This window comes from Gymnogyps californianus, chromosome 1 (genome assembly GCF_018139145.2).
Source record: "Gymnogyps californianus isolate 813 chromosome 1, ASM1813914v2, whole genome shotgun sequence".
NCBI classification, from domain to species: domain Eukaryota; kingdom Metazoa; phylum Chordata; class Aves; order Accipitriformes; family Cathartidae; genus Gymnogyps; species Gymnogyps californianus.
The window spans coordinates 216,373,432-216,394,336 of NC_059471.1; the positions used below are offsets into that span (position 1 = coordinate 216,373,432).

The 20,905-nt window shown below is 37.5% G+C and overlaps 1 protein-coding gene across 3 annotated transcripts in view; it reads right to left on the minus strand.

Moving 5' to 3' along the window:
• Positions 1 to 20,905, minus strand: part of CHCHD3 (coiled-coil-helix-coiled-coil-helix domain containing 3) — a 164,271-nt gene that overhangs the window by 59,353 nt on the left and 84,013 nt on the right. The window contains exon 5 of one of the 3 annotated variants that reach the window (XM_050895243.1): positions 924 to 938. The exons of the other annotated variants lie outside the window; for them this stretch is intronic. Within the exon in view, the coding sequence (XP_050751200.1) occupies positions 924 to 938 (15 nt within the window). The remainder of the gene's footprint in view (positions 1 to 923; positions 939 to 20,905) is intronic. 3 annotated transcript variants of the gene reach the window in all.

Here is a 20,905-nt window from a genome sequence, read left to right on the forward strand (position 1 = left end):
CCACAACTGCCTATTCAACATTAGTCATTTACCTCCGTCCTGGTTTCGGCTAGGACAGAGTTAATTTTCTTCCTAGTAGCTGGTATAGTGCTGTGTTTTGGATTTAGTAGGAGAAGAATGTTGATAACACACTGATGTTTTTAGTTGTTGCTAAGTAGTGTTTATACTAAGTCAAGGATTTTTCAGCTTCTCATGCCCAGCCAGCAAGAAGGCTGGAGGGGCACAAGAAGCTGGGAGGGGACACAGCCAGGACAGCTGACCCAAACTGGCCAAAGGGATATTCCACACCATATGATGTCATGCCCAGTATATAAACTGGGGGGAGTTAACTGGGAGGGGGGATCGCTGCTCGGGAACTAACTGGGCATCGGTCAACGAGTGGTGAGCAATTGCATTGTGCACCACTTACTTTGTATAGTTTAATTCTTTTAGTATTGCTATTGTCATATTATTATTATTATCATTATCATTGTTTTTCATTCCTTTCTGTCCTATTAAACTGTCTTTATCTCAACTCACGAGTTTTTTTTTTTCCTGATTCTCTCCCCCATCCCAGGGGTGGGGGGGCAGTGAGCGAGTGGCTGCGTGGTGCTTAGCTGCCGGCTGGGGTTAAACCACGACAACCTCTAACATATTATTTTCACCCAGGTACTGATACTACAAAGCCAACTGCAAAAAGCTCTTATTTTAGCAGTATCATGTAAAATGGTAAACTGTTGTACTCTTACTACTAAAGATGGTATCTCCAGGTCACGCTCATAGAAGCACGTCAGAAAACTTACAGCACATCTTGTGCTATACTTGTATAGATACAGGATGTAATTCTCTTTGACAAGATTAGCTTTTCTTTTTTGGGGGGGCAATTAGCCAAAGAATAAAATAAAAACTTTGGATTTTTGGTTGTTCCTTACTGAACTACTTACCTTTTTTTCTATATCCTGAAGCATGTAAAAAAATCAAAAAGTCAAATTATATTTCTTATATAATGGTCAACAGAAAGAATGCAAAAAAATGCATCCATGTCAGGCTTATCTGTAATCTAGAACAATGCGGAAAACTACTTGGAAGTTGGTTTTTTTTCAATGCAACTTCACCAGAAATACCCCTGCTCATCCAAAAAACACACAGCCAAATTTTAATTCTACTTGGATGAACCAAACCTTGCCCTTTGCCAAACACCCCATCTTCAGTATAGTGCCGTGGAGCACATGCTACAGCCCTGTCCACCACCATTTAAATCAGCCTTTATTCACCGATTACAGGTGTTTCCAAAGCTGATTACACTAAATATTCCACAGCCTAACTACCATGCTTTGTATTGATCATGGTTTTGCTTTTTCTAGAAAATCCCTGTATGACCTCCCAAACCTGGTGGTTATAGAAACAGCTGAAAATTCATTGCAGGTTGTGCCTCCCCAAACCCATCCCCTCCCCAATATTTAATACAATACTTCAATGCATTATCATAGTTACCCATACACAAATATTTTATGTCTAACCACCTCACGATCCCTGAAATATTTGCGAACTCAAGAATATTCCTTTTGTGCAAGTGGAGTTAAATAGGCCAGTGACAAAGAAAACATAAAATTAATGTTCCATACTGCCCATGAGAATTTGGTTAAGTTTCAGTTCTTACAATTCAATAGTGTTTCACATGATTTTATCGATGACCTGAAAGCAAGCAGCAAAACTGACTTTGGAAAGCCAATAAGATATAATAAAACCCATGCAAGAGCATCATCATTTAATTCACTTGCCCCATTACTGACAATTCATAAGGGCAGAAATTTTCAGGGTGTAAAAACACAACAGGTCAAGGGCATACTAATGATGGAGGAGATGAAACCCATCCTCTCCTCCAGGTCCAGCTGAGTTTAAATTCTTTTCATCTGTGTCTTGCTTGCTGATCAAATACCATTCAAAAGAAGAGAAATGGATTTGTTTAACAGTATCTGATCACTAAATTTATATATACGAAAGACAATATGAGCAGGGGAATGCAAATAACATTTGTTCCAAGGATACCCATCTGAATGCAAGTTTTTGCCCTGGAAAGTTTGTTAGTTTTTTGGGTTGATTTTTGGGTTTGATTCCCTGCCCCCCAAGATAATTAGCCATCAAAACAGCCAGATTTTACTGCACTGAAGATATGGGGGCCAAGAAGCGAATTATAGTCATGCTGCTTATTGCCCTGATCCTATCAAAGCTTTTGTATCACTGATAAAGTAGAAATATCAGATTATAAGAATACTAAATAATATATTTATCCAAAGGTTTGGTTCCCTATATTATGAAAGTAACTGGAAGATTCGGTAGGCCAGTAAGAAACTCAGAAAAAAAGTTTCTTCCATATAGCTACCACCCCGGTACATTTGTACAGTAACGCAGACACAGCAAAGTTTAAAAATAATAATAAAAAAATATTCATTTATACAGGAGACAATATAAATATGCCAACAGAAGAGAATTCACTGCAGAAATAAAAACCTGTAAGGTAATATTATATTTATGGGGCCGCAGCAACATGATCCCAGTGAATATCAATTAGCTGTAACAAAATAATTAACAGTAGCCATGTATTCAATTAGCTGAATGCTGCACTTTAGTTGTAAATGAGATATTGGAACAGGTTCATTGCTTCTTCACAAAGTAACTCTAATAAACAAAGCATTTGCTTGGGTGTTATTTAGAAAACAGCTTCAGAAGGTCACCTTTGAGAAGCAGCCCATCTTCCCAAGGCCACCCAAAATTAAAATCAAAAAACAGATCACTAATATTAAATACAAGTTCTTCAGAATTGCTAGCAAGTTGGACCGAGATTTAAAGGCCAACCTGAGTTTCATTTTCAAAAGTAGTGCCTGGATTTAGCACAACACTGGTATGAGTTTCCATCACCGGAGAAATGGATGTCTACAAAAAATTCCCGCGCATTGCCTCGTACATGGCTGCAGGGACACTTGCAGAGCAGTCCCGTGATGAAGCCAAACCCTTTTCATGCAGGATACAACAGATACACATTAATTTTATGTACTTTGTAAGGTAGAACAGAGCAAATAATCAGCGGATTGAAAACGTATGTTTAATAATTATCTTTAAAAAATAAATAAAGGAATCCAGTTAGTTGGATACAGCAAGCTTCGAGGTGCGTGCAGTCTAGAATTGCTATTCTTTAAGGAGTTGCAGGGGATAAATCATTATCAGGTAGTTTAGGAGGAGAAGTTTGTAGGCAGATTTCAAAATCAGCTCTTGAAGCTCTCAGCAGTCCCAGGTTTACAGCTGCCCCTTGGTACAGACTCTGAGCTCCAAATTCATTAACATCCATCGAGTTTACAGCAGAACACCGCTGAGATGGCTCCAGTTTGCATTCTTCTGGCAGAGAAAAATAATCCGCCTCAAAATAAGAATCCAGTTTTACACTAAATTTATACGTCATCATCAGCCATCTGAAAGTGCTCTGCCTAGGTCTTGCCAAGCTGCTTCACGGTCGTTTCCTCATCACCCCATCAAGAACGTGAGAGGACGGGGTAAGCGGACAACCAAGGGACCAAGTCTCCCGAGCCACATTCAAGGCTGCGAGTGAGACCAGGCATCAGGTCTGGGGGCTGAAAGAGCACCCTGTCACAACGGGTTTAACAAGACTAAGGGGGATTTGCCAAATGAAATGCTAACTAGAGCAATGGGGGCTTTTCTCATGGGAAAGGTCACATGAAGTATCTACAGGCCTTCGGGCAGGCCCACGTACTTTGAAGAAAAGGTTAACGGATTAATAGGCAAAAGAAAGCAGTGGCAGAGGGCTGGCCTTCAGCAGCTCCAGAAGCACGACCATCTCGCAGGAGAACTGCTGGCAGGTCAGGATGAATGTGATGCATCAGCACTACGAGAGAGCAGATCTCAAAAAATGATCTTTCACCATTATGTCGCTGGAGATTTTCCATTTGTTTTGCAAGTTGCGGTTTGCTGGATGAGCATATCTGTAGGTTAAAGCAGGGTGTGAATTTATGAGCTCGTTGACGGTAACGTCACTCAGGTACAGACTATGACTGTCACGTTGTAAAACAGTTGTTCAACATTTGATGTCCACTAAATTGCTCTGCCCAGAAACCCTTTTGCAGTGGACTACATTCACCCATCACATATAGCCCCGTGCATTCACGTTTGCATGTTGATAAAATCAGATGAAAAAGGTTCGTTACTTGTATACGTTATTATGGTCAGCAAAACTACGATCTTCATTCACTGCATATAGTGTCCCATTAAAAATGATTCTCAATCTCCACATTTAATATATGTTGGATTGCAACAGTTTTAAATTTTAACCTTCTATTTCAACATCTAAATACACATATCATTCTGAACGGGCAACAGGACTAACTTATGGATATTCTTAGGAACATATGCTTCTCCCTTCCCCCTCAAATAATTTCTTTTTGAAGCTATCACTAGTCACAAAATCATTCCTAACCAGAAAAAAATGATCCAGACACATCACTTTAAAAAAACTATGTTAATTTCCACTTGTAAAGGTAGAGAATAGCTATGAATTAGAAACAGCAGCAACAATAATGCATCATAAAAAGTATTCTTTGACAACTGTAATTAAAACAAGCTTTTGTAATCACCAGTAAATGTGCTACAGTACATTTTCTAAAAATAATGAAGTCCTAAAAGAATGAGTAGTGCAGATAAAGATCACATTGAGAGGAGGCTAATGGAGAAAATTTAAAAATTGAATTTACGAACAAGTTAGGATCTAGCCTCCACAGAACATGTGACATTAAGCTTCATTTACTAAATCTAGTTATAGTCCAAAGGAGAAGACGACCAATGTACACTGTGTCAAACGAGAGTTACAGATTCCAGTTTCTAATGTAAGCCACAGAAATATGCAACTGAAATCCAGAGGAACATTACTCTCCATCAAGACAGAAGCGCGTTGATGTTCTTGTCTCAACAAGAAGAGCTTCTATTACCATGTTCGAAGTAAAAAGCTGAACAAGGAAAATGTGGGACACCTGCTGAAGGAGGTGGATGATTTAGGGAGAGTAGACACGTATAGCTGAGGTACTCAAAGGGACCTCAGGAGGTCATGTAAGTTCCTGCTCGAAACAGGGTCAACTAAGAGGCCAGACCTGGTACCTCAAGGCCGTATCCAGTTGGGTTTTGAAAACCTCCAAGCATGGAGGCTGAACAACCTCTACTGTGCCTTCTTCATCAGCAAGGTCTCCCAGACTCTGTCCAGAGACGGGGTTCAAGGAGAAGAAGCAGTAACAGCAGTAGGTAAGTACTGAGTCACTGATCACTTGAGAGGACTCCGGGTTCCTTCCAGCCTGATCTATTTTATGATCCTATCCCCAAAACAAGGGGCAGAAAGATCACACAATTGTACCAAGCTGCTACGAAATGAGCAATATGAGTACTAAAGAAAAGCTGCACTTATCACCAAACTCTGCTCCTCACTGGGTGAACCATCTGGTTTGTTCAGTTTGAAATCAACAGATTCTAAAGATTTTATTTTCTTGAAAATAAAAATTAAAATATATTCATGACTATTATATTCATTAGCAATACGCAGAAAAGCCTCATGTGTCCATCCAATCATAGTTCAAAGAAAAGAGAGATGCTAAACAAATCTGTATTACATATATGCATGTCAATGGGAATAAAAGAAAGGCATGACTTATTTCTGAAACTGTATACGTGCTTTTCATTTAACTAACACAGTCCAAAAAGATCAAACATTTTAAAGACTATCTGTACTGCTGCCAGGTATTTGTAGCAATTGAAATAATGTCTATAACCATTTCTGACAGCTTCTGATGTTTCAGTCATGTGTCAAATATGTAAAGTTTTCCACTAATCTTCAAGAAGCACAGACTGCTCCGTATGAGCCAAAGTGGATTTCTCTATATAAAAATGGAGCAAGAGAACTATTATCCTGTAAAGTTCAGGAAAAACAACTGCCAGTAAACAGATTCAGGACTACTTTCTACTTCCATCTTTGTCGCGATATCGCTATTGTAGTAAGCCATAAATATTTGTGTCCTTTTTTTTTTACTGTGTTCAGAATTGATCTAAGGATTCTACAGAAGTACTTTGAAATTCCTGGATGAAATGAACAACAGAAAGATAAAGAAGAGGTATTAGTAAGCACTGTGAGCCAATATTTGATGTACTTTAAAACAATGCATCATGTAAACCAAAGGAAAACATAAGGAACCACCACCCTTCCAGAAGGTATTCTCACTCCAGATCACCACTGAAGTCCAAAAACAAGTCAGTAAGAAGAAATTTGCACCTCAGTTGCCTAATATCTAAATATTCCGACTAGAGAAAATTTTGAAATCTTCTAAGCTTTCCATCTAGGAACTTTTATTCTTGTTTCAGGAATCCAGCATCTTTTGTCAACACTTTGATATTATATTTTTAAAAGCCACAACTTATTTCTTTTGCCTTGTACTGAAGATTCAGTAGACTGAAGGTAAACAGTGAAATAATTCTTATAGATGCTGCACTAATATAAGCAATGAAAACTCAACATCGCATTGAAGCCCACTTCAAAGTCAATCTCGTCTGAAATCTCATAGAAAACTTACTGTATCTGCTGTTTATTAGCGGTCTAGCAGCATCAGGGACCACACATTCTCCAATGTTATTTTCCATCTGCGAACATCCTACTTCTTGTATCAAATGATCAAAACTATACATGAATTGATACAATTTCCTTCCAACAGAAGTCGAATCATTGGAACTGGCTGCTCAATCTGTTATCCTGGTAACCAATTTCCACTAAAGGCAAAAAATGATGATGTCCAAGTATGTAAATCCACTTCTGAATACAAAATTAGAGTACATTTATTTCTTCTCAGCTATTCAAGTTATTGATTTCTGCTTAAGACGCAAAATTGAATCACTTGTAACTACATCAGGTGTTTCTCAATTCGAAAGACACAATATAAGCAGTACCTTCATTTTTGGATGTTCAAGAAGGCACTACTTAAAAATATCTTTAAGACAATAGATAATCTGTATTTTTTTGGAAATTAGATCTTGTTAAATTGAACTCTTCTTTTTAGTAAGAAACAAACCAGCAAAACTCTCTTTCAAACAATGCGGCCATACTGTTTACCATTATTCCAAAACAGAGAGATTTTCCTAATCAGCCTGACAAAAAAAGAACTGCAAATAGTAGGTAATTTAAGACAGAAGTTGTAACTCAGCAACAAGCTGATGTTTCAAATGGAGCATATGAATTAACAGCAAAATATTTAGGTATTTAACCTCAGCATTGCCAAGGGAGTATCGTTTTGGTCAGTTTTGGGAACGCTACAGCTTTCACAAAAGACCTTCTCCCAAGAAGATACACAAAAAATTGACATGGTAAAGAAAATATTTATAGCTAACTGGTATGTTATATATACATATCAAGGCTATACAAAAGTTATCCCATGGAATAGGTCATTGCTTTTTAGCTCTTCTGTTTCATTCTTTGCAGCACTTGGAAAACTCAATTCAAGTAAATAATAGGACAGTTACATAGTTCTTTTCATCGTATCTCTAAAGCATTTAACTAAGTGTGAAAATCCTATGTGATAAGAAAAGTTACTATAACCGTTTAAATTATTAAATACAAAATAACATCCAGCAAAACCAGAAAGCAAAGCCTTGGGAAAGCGGGGGGAAATAGCAGGAAGCTTGTGTGGGGATACAGCAAGATTTAATGCTCTTTGTATTTTAATTACCAAATTACAATGCTGGTCTTTCAGCATTTTCTTTAAAGTTTTAGCAACTTATTCTGAAATAAACCCACAAGAGAATTACTGCCTTGAGTAGAGCACCTCTGAAAGGAGCTGGGATTGATTTATGTATTGATTATTGGTGAGCATCTTCCTTTTATATAATCCTATAACACGTGTCATTGAATTTCTGTGTCCAACTTCCATTCATTGCACTTTTATTTCTCTTCTCATTTGATTGCAGAGTCTCTAGGGCAGAGCCTGGAACTCACTACACATCTGTGCAGTGTTTAACATAATTATACTTCAAGCTCTGCTGGCGTTTGTATTATTCTAATAGAAATAAATAATATTCTAAGCACAGAAAAGATATAAAACTGATGGAAAAAGCAGACAATACAAGACAGTAAGGGAGACTTGATTTACACTTGATTTTTGTAAAGACCATGCTGGAAAAACAAATGAAAATAATTTAAATTTTTTTTTAAAAACCCTGCCCAGTTCAGATGATATATATCTGAGTGTGCTAGTAATTTGGGACTGAGCAACTAAAAAAACCCCAAACTTATAAATATCATTTACTAATTGGAGGCAGGAAATACATTTAAGAAAGGGTCTGATACTAACATTTCTATTCCTTGCTCTGACATCCCTGTCATGTAAATTCGTTGACACAACATTTAGAGTGATTAACATAGCAGGGCAGAGACTGGCTTTTACAAAAACATGGTTCTACATTTTACGATAATTTTTTCTCACAATAGGAAAGAATAAAACAGTTGACTAATGGGATATTAAAAAATAATTCAACAATATCTTACACAGAAAGAAAAATGAAAAGCAAATAACCATCAAATCCTATGAAATGCTCAAAGGTTTAATAAAAATTACTGCATAGAAATGGCCAAAAAGATCAAACCAGAGAAGATTATGTGGTCAATGTCCCAGGTTTCAGTTTCCAATTTAGATTACTTCAGTCATCTAGAAAAAGGCATACATTGAGATGATCGCAACTGGAGATCATCTTAATTCATGAAGACCATGTAGAACACCACAAGAAGCTATTTAAGGTACAAGGATCAGGCAGCCTGAAGACAGGCAGGATCCAGGAAGGACGAATGGAAAATGATACAGCTTGGAAGCAAAAGCCTGCACCAGCCATGTGAAGCATTTTTGTTCTGATTGTAAACCCCCCGAGAAAGACTTTATATTCCCACAGGCAAGCCAATAAAAACTTGTCCCATGCATTAACAATAGCCAAATAAAAACAGAAAGAGATTTATGAAGAAAAGGGGAAAGAGAAGACAGCACCACACTGAGATTGCATTATTTGACATAGACCAAATAAACTCCCAGATCCCCCCAGAGCTCTGGTCACTACAGCCAAAAGCTTCAGAGAAGAGAGAAGCTGGAGATACATACAGATCAAAACCATCACAAGTGCTTTGTGTACATAGAAGGGTACATGATAGAGGCATACAAAATAATTAGATGTTCAGAGAAGGTGAGTCAGGCTCTCTTATTTACTCCTTCTCATAATACAAGACAGAGGAGATATTCAGTGAACAGTGAAATTGAAAAGCAACAAATTTGAAACCAATTAAATGCATAATTAACCTGCAGAACTCATTGCCACAAGTTATCAGTGAAGCCAATCGCTTAGCAAAAATCCAAAAAAGTTTAGATGTTTGTATTAACTCTGAAAACATCCGCAGTTATACCGCTAAGGTAGCTGAGACTCTGGATTCCTTTAAGGACTGTAAACCTCATCATTCTGACAACAATTAATTGAAGTCTGTCACGCATGAATTAGAAGAGATTAGGAGAAAACTCCCTGCCCTTTTTGTACCACCTGTATGTTACAAAGTGCCTCCAGAGAACTACTTTGTTTCTTGTGGCATATGACAAAAACCATTATTTGAGTCAAAAATTTCAGCCACTTTCAGTCAGCTGCTGTGATGCTGTATGTACATAACCAAGAAAAAAAGCCCTAAATAAGCCTTGCCAACTTTTTTCTTTCACAATCAAGATGACAATTTATATAGGGATTACACAGATCAATGCAGAAAGCTTCAAGAAGTCTTCTTGCAGAACTGCCTCTCATTTGTGTGTTGGTAACAGCTAAACAGTGTAAGAAACCGAAGTTAAATGAAACTCAAGGTATAAAACAAAACAAAATATCTAATCAGCAGGGAAAAAAAACCAGCTAACAAGTAAATTTAAATACTGCTGAGACAGAAACCAGAATGCCGAACTGGTTCAACTGACTTGTGCAGAAAGACAGACTGCAGTTTCTCTGCTCAGCGAATTTCCTACCATTAGCCTTATTGTTCTTAAGACAGAGAAATCCAGGCAGCAAAAAGCACAATTTTCCAGCCTGAAGAAAAGAAAAAGTGCTGAGAAGCACACTGAAGACAAGGACAGTGAATCCATGCTCTGAGTTTACCAAAGCAAACCAATACTGATGCCTCCTCTAGCCTCTCCCTTCCCATTTCTCCTTCTCCCTCTTCTTCTCTTCACCTTCCCAAACAAACATAAAAATGGCAAAATTGTCACAGCTATGACTTACGCTCTGCTCTGACACTTCAGCTGCTTAAACAACTATCAAGGGTGAGTAGAAATTAGGACTGTAATTTCAATCTAAATAATAAGAAGTCAATCACTTGAAAATCAAATATTACCACTGTAAGGGCTGGGTAGAAATGGATGAGAATGTCCCACTGTGATCCACCACTAGAGAAACTATTAATTACCGTGTTGGTTTTTCTTATTGTTTACTGCTGTATCACAAATAGAGCAGCTCAACCTTACACATCGATTAGGATTCAGCTGTGTTCAGTGCTGCACAAATGCAATACGGACAATTAGTGGAAGGAAGAATACCTGCGAGATTTAAAGTAATATATATTCAAGAGATAAGAAGGTAAGAAAAAGACCACAGACAACAATTAACATCCAATAAGCCGTATTTCAGGAATTTTTCCATTCTCGGAGAGCGTGAGTGGTAGAAGGCACAATAACAAACAAGCTACACTTTTGCTACTTGTTATTATAACTTCCAGAGATGTAAATGTTATCAGTCATCAGGACTATCCTGATATTCACCACTTTTTGTTTGTTTATAGTTTTAAGCGGAAGAGAATTAGGGCTCTAACGCAAAAAGCTGCTGGCTCAAGGGCATTCACTATCAATGAAGTCCAACATAGTGCCCTTACTGCATCTCAAGCAACACGACCCTAAAATGGAGTAAGCACAGTCCTGGGGTGCAGGAGCATGAGTTGTGCCCTCAGTTCAACTGCTTGTGTAACCTCAGAAAAACATTTCTTTCCTTTTCTTTTCCTTTTTCAGGGCATCGGTGATGGTTGCAAGGAGGCTGAGGGCTCTCTGTACAGTGCTTGGAGAATCTACAACCCATACATTTTATAAAGGAATACTATTATTTTAACATGACCATTTTGTTGTGGGTGAGAAAGTATGCAAGTGAAAGCAAGCACTTAAAAGTACTTTATAGAAAAGTGGTTTCATCCCAATCAATAGAATGCTTCAGGAAAATATAAGCTGCCAAGTACTTTTACAATAATGGCAAAAAAAACCTCCCTTACATTTTGGGAGTTGCTAAAACATGTCAATTTTACACAATCTTTTGTGTACTGCCCAACATTTTGAGTGCTAGAAAGCAAAGCTCTTCTCTGAATTTGTGAAGTGTTTTTTTTTTACTGCATGCTTAAAGCTTATTTGTCATGCAATACAGACTGTTCTAGCCCACAGTGAGAATTAGTGCTTAATTTTCTAAACGTGGAGAGACATACCAACTACTTGCAGAAGTAATGTCACTAGTATTTGCATGAAATTGAGATTAGCAAAGAATTGTTAAAATTAGATTAATTCAGAAATGGTAGAAGAGTAACAACTTTTCTCTGTCCTTAAAGAGGAAAAAAGAAAAAAAAAATTCTGCAGAACAAAACATGACCGATCATAAACAGGCAAAAAGATCTAATAAAATGTTTATTCATCCCTCATAATACAGAGTACACGACACCCTGTTGAGGTTTCAGATTATTAAACAAGATATGGCTCTGCAATGAAACGAGAAGAAAACCTGGACTAGGGATTGAAGGACTTTCCCTTGTCTTCCAAGTGCGTTGGTCTGGTGTCAGATAAATACAGAAGTCATGGTGACAAGATCAAGGCAGATTGTCTGGAAGATTGACTGAAAAAGTCAGGAAAGGACAGAACTCTTGTTTCATCCACTTTTTTCCCTCCTCATTCTGTCTTGTGAATTGTAAGGTAAGCCAGATTTCAGAGACAAACAACAGAAAAGTATATAATTGACTTCCTATGCACTCTTCTTGGAATATTTTATTAATTGTTCTTCATTCATGAGTGCAAGCATCTAAAGCCACTCAGAAGAGATTCTCCTTTTTTATAATTTTGGGTCTAGAGGAGTAACACATACAATAGAGGTTAAGAGATTTCAAAAGGAAATTTTGAAAGAAGAAAAACATTATTGCACTGCAGAAAACAAGAAATACTATATGTATTATATATTTAATATACATATATAATTGCATTTAATTATCTTGCTACTATCTGCAAGATATCACATCTATCTGCAAGGTAACACAGCTATTCACGCTTACCTGATATTCTACCTTTATTTAACTCTGATACACATGCCCAGGGATGAAGAGGCTAAAGAACTCAATTTCCAACAGAAATTACATTTTTCTTGTAACAGACCTCATTGTGTAGCAACTTCTGACCACTAAAAATTACATAAAAATTATTTATATGTGAGAAAATACAGACATCTTCTGGTACATTTATCACCATGTAGTATGATCCCACTAAATTTCAACGACTTAAGGAGATGAGGTTCAGTTCATTATCGAGTGAGACAACACAGCAAAGTCCATGTTGACAACTGTAGCAACCGGTATGGTTTAATTTAAGCTAGTACTGAATCAGTGCTTTAACAAGGTGCTACGGAAACGCACGACTGTTTTGAAATGGGACATAAAACCCGTGTCCTAACCACCTGTCAGTAAAATGTCTAAAGTCCTCCTGTAAAAATTGGGTTCCCCCATTCCCCTAACCGAATGTCAGCTTTGTTAACTGTAATCTGCCTTTCCAAACTCAACAGGCAGTCTCCGGCAACGACTATTTTTCACTTCTTTCTTTATGCTATTGAGCACTATTAGACATCTGCCACATTCTGCTTTCACAGCCTCAATTTATAGGTGGAGGAAGCAATATATTTACATGCAGAAGGTAAAATGTATTCGGGCACTGAAATACTGACAAGGTAACTGTGGTAGAAGCACAAGTGTTATTACCGCTGGTGACATAGAGTCCGAGCCCAGCTCAGACACACTCCAAAGGAGAGATGGAGGCATGAATCTACATTATGCAGAATATGACCACACATGCATAAATTCAGCTCCTATAAACTAAAATTAAAGGAAGTCCTGTTTGTTTTTATGAAACCTTAATCTGTAACACATAGTGAGCAGTATTTTTTTTAATGATGGGGAAATAGCCTCATGTCTGCTCTTACTTAACCGGAGTCAATAAAAAAAACAAACAAAAAAAAAAGGCCAAAGCAGTTTTCCCTGAAATTTAAGCTGTAAGGGTTTACTATGGTAGAAAAAACTAATTTTAAGACAAACCTGGATTTTTTAAAAAATCGTTAAGAAAAAGACCAAAACACACATGGTCTACGGCCCATGTAAATAGAGCTGCTTCATCAATCAAGACTTAAAAAAAAACCAAACCAAAAACAAACAAAAAAACCCACAAAAAAACCCCCCAAACCACCAAAAAAACCCAAAATTAAGACAAAATAAAAAGAGCAATTACCAGATTGGAATCTGCCTATTCAAACCTGACAGATGACCTCTGGATTCACTACTTGTAATTTTTTTTCCACTTAGGTCCTTCACTGCAAGTCCTTTTACTACTAAGCTTCAGGTAATTCTACTGCTAGTCTTGTCTTCTGCACTTGTGGTCCCCATTCCTCCTTCTCCCCTGCACCGACTCCCAAACAGCTCAGCACACCGCGGGTGCCAGGACGGGAACGGGACCGGCGCCTGGTTCGGTGGTCTCCTCCAGCCGGGCGTGCTTCTTCAGCCTGGCCTCCCATGGAATCACAGCATCAGAGCAGTAACGATCCACCCCCCTGACCATCAGCTCATTAGAGGAAGAACAGGCTGGATGCCATCTTCCCAATGCCCCCATAAAAAAAAAAAGTGTTTTCTCCTGAAGCGCAGCTTTGGTCCTGAATATAGGACTCAAAAAAACCAAACAAACAAAAAACCTCAAAAATGACTGCTCACTCCCAATTCTGGAGTTTCTTACGCAAACAGGTCTCACCCTTTAGGAGCTGCGAAATGCTATCTTACTCTAAGAACTAAAGAAATATTCTAGACAATGTATTTTTACTCCAAAATAAATATTCTAGTAGCAAACAAATACATTTTCAGGGAATGTTGGAAGTAATGTTCATAATGCCCAAATTAAAGTAGAGCTGATAGTGCAGCTATGGCTAAGTGACATAAGAAATGCAGGCAGGGATTTGGACTTTTTAGTTACATCAAAAGCTACAGCTGGAAAGCAAATATACCTGTTTTAGGCAAAGAGGCTTTTTTTTTTTCCCCCCACCCTATTACTTCACACCTATTTGTATGTGTGTGTATATATCTAGGTATTTAGCCATTTCTATATATGCATATATATATAAAAAAACCCTTCTTCCTCATACCTTGATCTCAAAAATTACAACATACAGTGAAGATTTTACATGTTCATTCTCAAAAAAGTAAAGGGTTTCTACAAAATACTCTGTGAAAATTTTTAATTGGCACTTTGTTAAAAAGCAGTTTCTTTTTGAAGCCTACAACTTTTTGCATTCTTACCCGTGTATAAGGCTTCCACATGATACCAGGATTGTATGTGAATCAAAACACAGAAAGAGCGCTGGCAGGGAGGGAATAGCATATGTAAACAACAGGGGACAAAATTTTCAAAAGGCTCAGCATTTTTGTAAAAACACTTAACTACAAATCTACCAGCGAATTTAGTGGGACCAAGACTAGACCTAGATACTTCTGCGGGGTTTTTTTTTGTTTGTTTTTAATGTAACAAGGAGTATGAAAGACAATGAATATTTGACTAATCTTCTCTTTGTTCAGCTCCCAAAACAATTTCAAAGCATTAACAGAAGCATTTCCAAACTGCTAAAAAAATAAAATCAGAAGACACACAGACAAAGATCTACCCTAGTAGTTCCAGGCTCAAAAGGATAATGCCCATAGAAATAATACAAACTAACAGATGAGGGAGTGGAAGCACAGGTACACTCAGGGTCTTCTGAGCTACATGAGAGCAATAGCTTTTATCATTGTATTTCCTGCATACAACTTAGCTTTTCTGTCTAATATTTATGGGAGGAATAATTCTGACAAATATTTTATTCCTCTGTCTGCTTGTAGACATATACAGGTTCACAAGCAAAAAGCCATTCATCCAAGGCTGAGTACCACAGATGGCTTGGGTAAAACCACAGTCACAGCTAATCTCCTGCTCCGGGCTACCTGAACCTCCTCAGATGTTATTCTCAGATCAAGACTGTGATAAATTATGAAGACACAAAAAAGCAAGAAATATGGAAGTATTTATTAAGGGCAAAATGGGAAAAACCAGAAGGATCCTGCAACCAAATGTGGAGGGCAGATATAATCCTCCCCCTGAAGGCTACAAAAGATCTAAAAAGTTTTGTGATATGGCTAGGAAGGTGGGTGAGGAGGTGGAAGATGTATTCCTCCCAAAGCAAGTCAGAGAAAGAACTGGGGCCAGCATCCAGCTAGTGCTGACCATCACTGCTGGGGGAACTGAAACTTGTACTAGAGATGAGGAAGATCATGTTCTCTTCATTTCCATAGGGATAAAAACCAAGCCCTGCCTTACCAGTAGATGAAATATCATGCAAGAAAGAGCACAAAGTTGTGCAGCTCTGCAGCATGGTGGGATCTGGGACACTGATGCAAGAGGCTTCTCCATATCTGACTTAGCTTGGCTAAATATTCATCTTCGAACATAAGCATGGCAAATGGAAAGAAGCAGGACATCATTTTATAAAATTAAATAAATTGTGAATGGTAATGCAGCTTGCAAACTGGACAAGGTAAGAAAGTGGGCCAGAAGATGGCCTCTTCTACTTTTTCACCAGCAACTGACCCCCTCAAGGATGGCATGCAGGAGATGAGAAAAACTTTTTCACTCTACACAAGCTCTATAAATGAGATTTATGATACCCCATCAAGGAAAACTACCAAAAAGGAGCAAATCAAGCAGAGACGATGATAGTGCCAGCAGAAAAGTTTCAGCTGAGGGTCTGAGGGTGGCTGGCAGCGCTAGATGAGGCTGGACACTGCCAGAGGACATCGGTAACAAAATACCAAACTATGGTTTCAGGAGCCGATTTATCAAAGCACACTTCTGAATTGCAATTGGAGGGGGGGCCTCTTGGGAGTTATCTTGTTTTCTGGTGGATTTTTTTTTTTGTAAGATATTGATGGATTTTCTTACATTAAGATGCATCCACAGCATGAAGAAGTGAAAGATACAATCATGCTGCTATTTTCCTCATGATGTCTGAAGTAAAATTATTTCTAATATTTTCAGAGCTAGGAAAAAAAAAAATGACATGTTCAGAAATTCATAATTACTCTTGTAAGCAATTTCAAGATTGCCTTGGTATTAAAAAAAACCTCTGGATAAAAAGGAATAAAAACATCTAAGAGACTAAGATAAATGGAATAGGTTAGTAATTTGTATTATCTTATCACTAAGGTTTATACAGTTATAAAACCATAATGGCAAGGAAATTTAGATTTAAAAGAGAAATTATGTCTACAACCTTACCTACTGTTCTAAATACTAAATTTTAAAAAAACTAATGATCTGCTTATTAACAATATCATATCAGAAACACAGTGGAGAGCGAGGCTATCCCCCCATTTACTTTTAAACTATTCCCACTCCTAATACTCATGGCTTAATGCAAGCACCCTTTACAACAACATATTATGGCAGTGAATCAATAAAACTCATTATCATAAAACCTGACTCCACTCTGCCCTACTACTTTCTTCCCAAAACACTAATCTATTTATAAACCCACAGGAAAAATAATCTACATGCTGCTGTTGCCTACATTTGGAACAGGAGACCTCAAACATTGCTGTAGGCCTGTGGCTTAACAGGCAAAGTTGTGCAGGTATCCTCCTTTCTGAAATCACTGGTGGTGGACCCAACGCTCCTTAAATGTTTCATGAAGAAAGAAAATCATGTCGAGGAACTGAGTTACAAACACTCCTCACTTAGTACTTTTGAGTGAGTCTTGTTAGCATAGCTTTTTTTCATGCTTTAAACAAATTGCAAATATTTTTTTAGAACTATGGAGTATATTTTTATTTATAAATAACAACAACAAAAAAAAAAAACAAAGCACTCGGCATGCAATAATAACCAACCATCCACGTGCCACATGCCTTGAGAGAGATCTAAGACAGGAACAGATTAACTGAATCCTATTACTTTAAGGTCCAAGACTGAAAAGAGCTGCTGAACACTTGTGGTGAACCTGTGTCACTTTGATCTTCATTGTAACAGAAAAAGCAAAATGACATGCTCAAATGAAAATCATTTATAATAGATGAAAGCAGGGCAGAGCACTCCATGGATTAAATGTGTTTAGGAGAGTCAGAAGGTGAAAAATAAATAAGAATTACAATTTTCTACAGCCCTCTTCTCCCATCTCAGATCCTTGTCTCAACTGCAAGCTCCTGCTTCCCAAAATTACTTTTAATCACTATATATATGAAAACCGTAGTGAAAAGAAGAATGTACATTAAAATATCGGTTGTACCTAATATGTCATTCTGTAGCTGACTCAAATGCAACTGTGATTAAACAAGTAAATCAAACAAGAAGCAGAAGCATGAACGTTTATGTTGTAAAACTAAAAATCGGAAGGGCAAGAGTTTCATTTTTCCACCTATTATTACCGCAGGGTGAACTTAAATTCATTCCTCCATATTTCAGTCTCTATTTCTAGAAAGACAAAATGACATGTGACTATTTTAATAGACTATTTGACAGGCTGCTACAAAAGGATGCTATGAATGCAAAGCAACGCTCACTCTTATATGCAACCAAGGTAATGTGACATACATTAAAATTAAAATATGTTGAAAATTTGACCTCAGAGTACCTTACAGAGTTTGTGTTTTCAGAACGCATTTTTACTCAGTTGTGTGTGCTCCAAGAAGTATCTTAGTGATGATTATGTTAAGATCTCCATTATAAGCCAATGAAAATATCATAATTCAAAATATAGGGTTTTTTTTTTTCAGAACTAAGCTTTTGACTGTTTTATTCTTCTTAGAAGTATTGCTAAAAATAAATTCTGAGAAAAGAAAGCAACCTGCTCTAGCTGAGCCTGTTTTTAGCAGAAGGGCTGGACTAGATCACCTCCAGAGGTCCCATCCAACCTCAGCTATTCTGTAATTCCACAAAAATATTTTTGCTTTTCTTTCTGAATAACTATTAACAACTTATAGTTGAGAGTCCTACCACTCACATTTTATTCATTCCTGGCAGATTTGAAGTTGTCAGGACTGCACTGTATATACTGCTTTGTTAACTATTTACCCTTTGGAAATACCAGCACAGCTTTGGGTACAGTGACTGCTAGCTGCCCAACTACCAGTTTCTGCAGAAGAACAATTTATCAGCTGCTTCCCTAACAGGAGAGAGTTAAAACTTGCACGTGCTACAGGCAAACTGCAGATAATTTCATTCTTAATACCTGCACATACAAAAAAAGACCTGTTTAAATGATGTTGCAAAGTCTTTGCAGAATTCTCGATTCTTCAATTTGCTCTGGTAACATTCAGGAGCAGGCTGCATGCATCAAGCTGTGCTAAACACCCTGAACCTCAAGTTCATAGCTCATTTATTGAGAAACAAAATAATTGGCAATTTGGGGTTATCTGCTTCAGTAGCCATCCCTGAAAAAGTATCCCTCTTTAAAAATCATTCACTCTGAGCAGTCAAGAAGCTGAGGCACTTAAATTACCAGCTGTTTCTTCACCCACACCAAAATGCAATGTAAGCATCTGGGTTGAGTCCTGCAAGTACAACAGAAACCCAGAATCACAAGTGCAATGCAAGCGCGATGAGAAAGAACCTGTACTCAGGGCTGGTAAAAATTAGTATCTTCAAGAGGAGCTCAAGATTTTTTTGCTTTTATAAGTCTATCAAGTTTGGTTTAAAATATTTATGGAAGCCTACATCTTTGTCTGGAACTCACCACTATTGCCTAATTCTGAAACACCTTTCTTCTGGAGCAGAAAACTTCACAAATGAGCTCGTACTTGCAACCAGCAGTTAACAAATCAGTTCAACTAAAACAAACTTAGTCAACAAACCATATCTGACCACAGAACATTAGCATTGGGTCCAAAATTATCAGTTTGGTAGGTTCCTAATATATGTTCGTCCTTTAGCTCCACTATCAAAAAAATTCACCTTTGTATACCAAGAGCCCAAAATGACCAAAGGGAGAACAAAATACATATTACTTGAGGCCTAACTGTGGCATAGAGTTTACTTATACCATATCATAGCTTTTCTTTATCTCTAATGTTAGAAAATTCTCATGTGTATGTTGCAGGCCGGAGACAGTAATTTGGTGGTTTCCATACGAAACGACATTTCACAAGGGTTATGTGTTGTACAGGCTTTTTAATTACATTTTGTGAGCATAATTCTGCTATCCATTAAAGACCACATCATTTCTAAAAGGGGAAGCATCTCTGTCATCTGCTCAACCGTACGTTAACTCACTGATGGCTGGAGGTACTGGGAGAAGTTCAGGGCACCACCTGCACGAGGGAACGGACAAGCAGCTTTAGCAATACAATTTAGTGAAGAGTTGTTACTGACCACCCCCATGATGCCTACAGCGGAGGGCAAGACGAGCTTTCCCGACAGCAGAAGTTTGCCACTTGCTTAAGAAACCCTCTGAGCGCTTTTGACTGCTCTCAAAATGAAAACAAGTATTGATGAAATCTTCCTAGCTCTCGACTACATTTGCCATTTCTGTCTATGGAAGTATTGCAAACCTGCTGGAAAACAGGCTGCAAGAAGTCCAATACGTCCAGAACATGGTAGTTTATCTCTTTTTATTCCAAAATACAGAAGTCTGTGTTAAATTATTATCTACCACATGGACAACTGTTACACGGATTACACGCAAATGATAATGGAAGGTCATGTAAACGGAAATTAAATACAGGAGACGTGATTATGGAAGGAAGGCTCAGTTTGCTGAAGCTTATTCTCCAAAATTACTTGCTATCTGAGCTATCATCTGCACTCACCAGTTTAAGGTTACAGTCTAGTTTCCTCAAAGAAATTTTTATTATTAACTGCAGCCCTTAATATTAATTTTGCTGAGCTAATAAACAAGATGTGAAAACAGCTGATCGAAACAAAACTATCTTTTAAAATTAAATTGCCATTACACATAATACTGAAAAATAAAAAGAAAATGATAGAAGTTCTGTGTACAAAACATCGTCCCCAACCACTGAGCCAACAAGCCTGAAAAAAGTCAGTTCCAGGTAATTCTGCTCATTTCTAAGTACCGTATGAGAAGCGCTGTCAGAAAGAAAACCTCCAGACTCACAAAATAAACCTGCATGCATGTGCAGTTCTTCACAGGCACGTTAAAAAACAAAACAAAAATAAAATACTTATGCTGGGGAAACAAGTGATTCTACAGAGCTAGTAGTGCGGAACTGAAATTGCTAAACAATATCATGCATGTGCCTCAGTTGTCCATAGTGCTAGACAAAATTACTTTTTAGTGTTAAAAAATACTCTTCTCTTTTGAAGTACAAGATCTTATTAGTCTAAGTCACTTTCACTCTGTTTTTATTCCACCCAACTTGAATTATCAAAGGGAAAAAAAATATTTTAAACAATAACAAATTGCTAAAATACCTCTATGTGTAAATATTTATTATGGCTAAATATAGGTTGTTTGTATTTTGCATATTATCACACCCCTCAGCTTTAAAATAATTTCCCCCCCTAAGCAG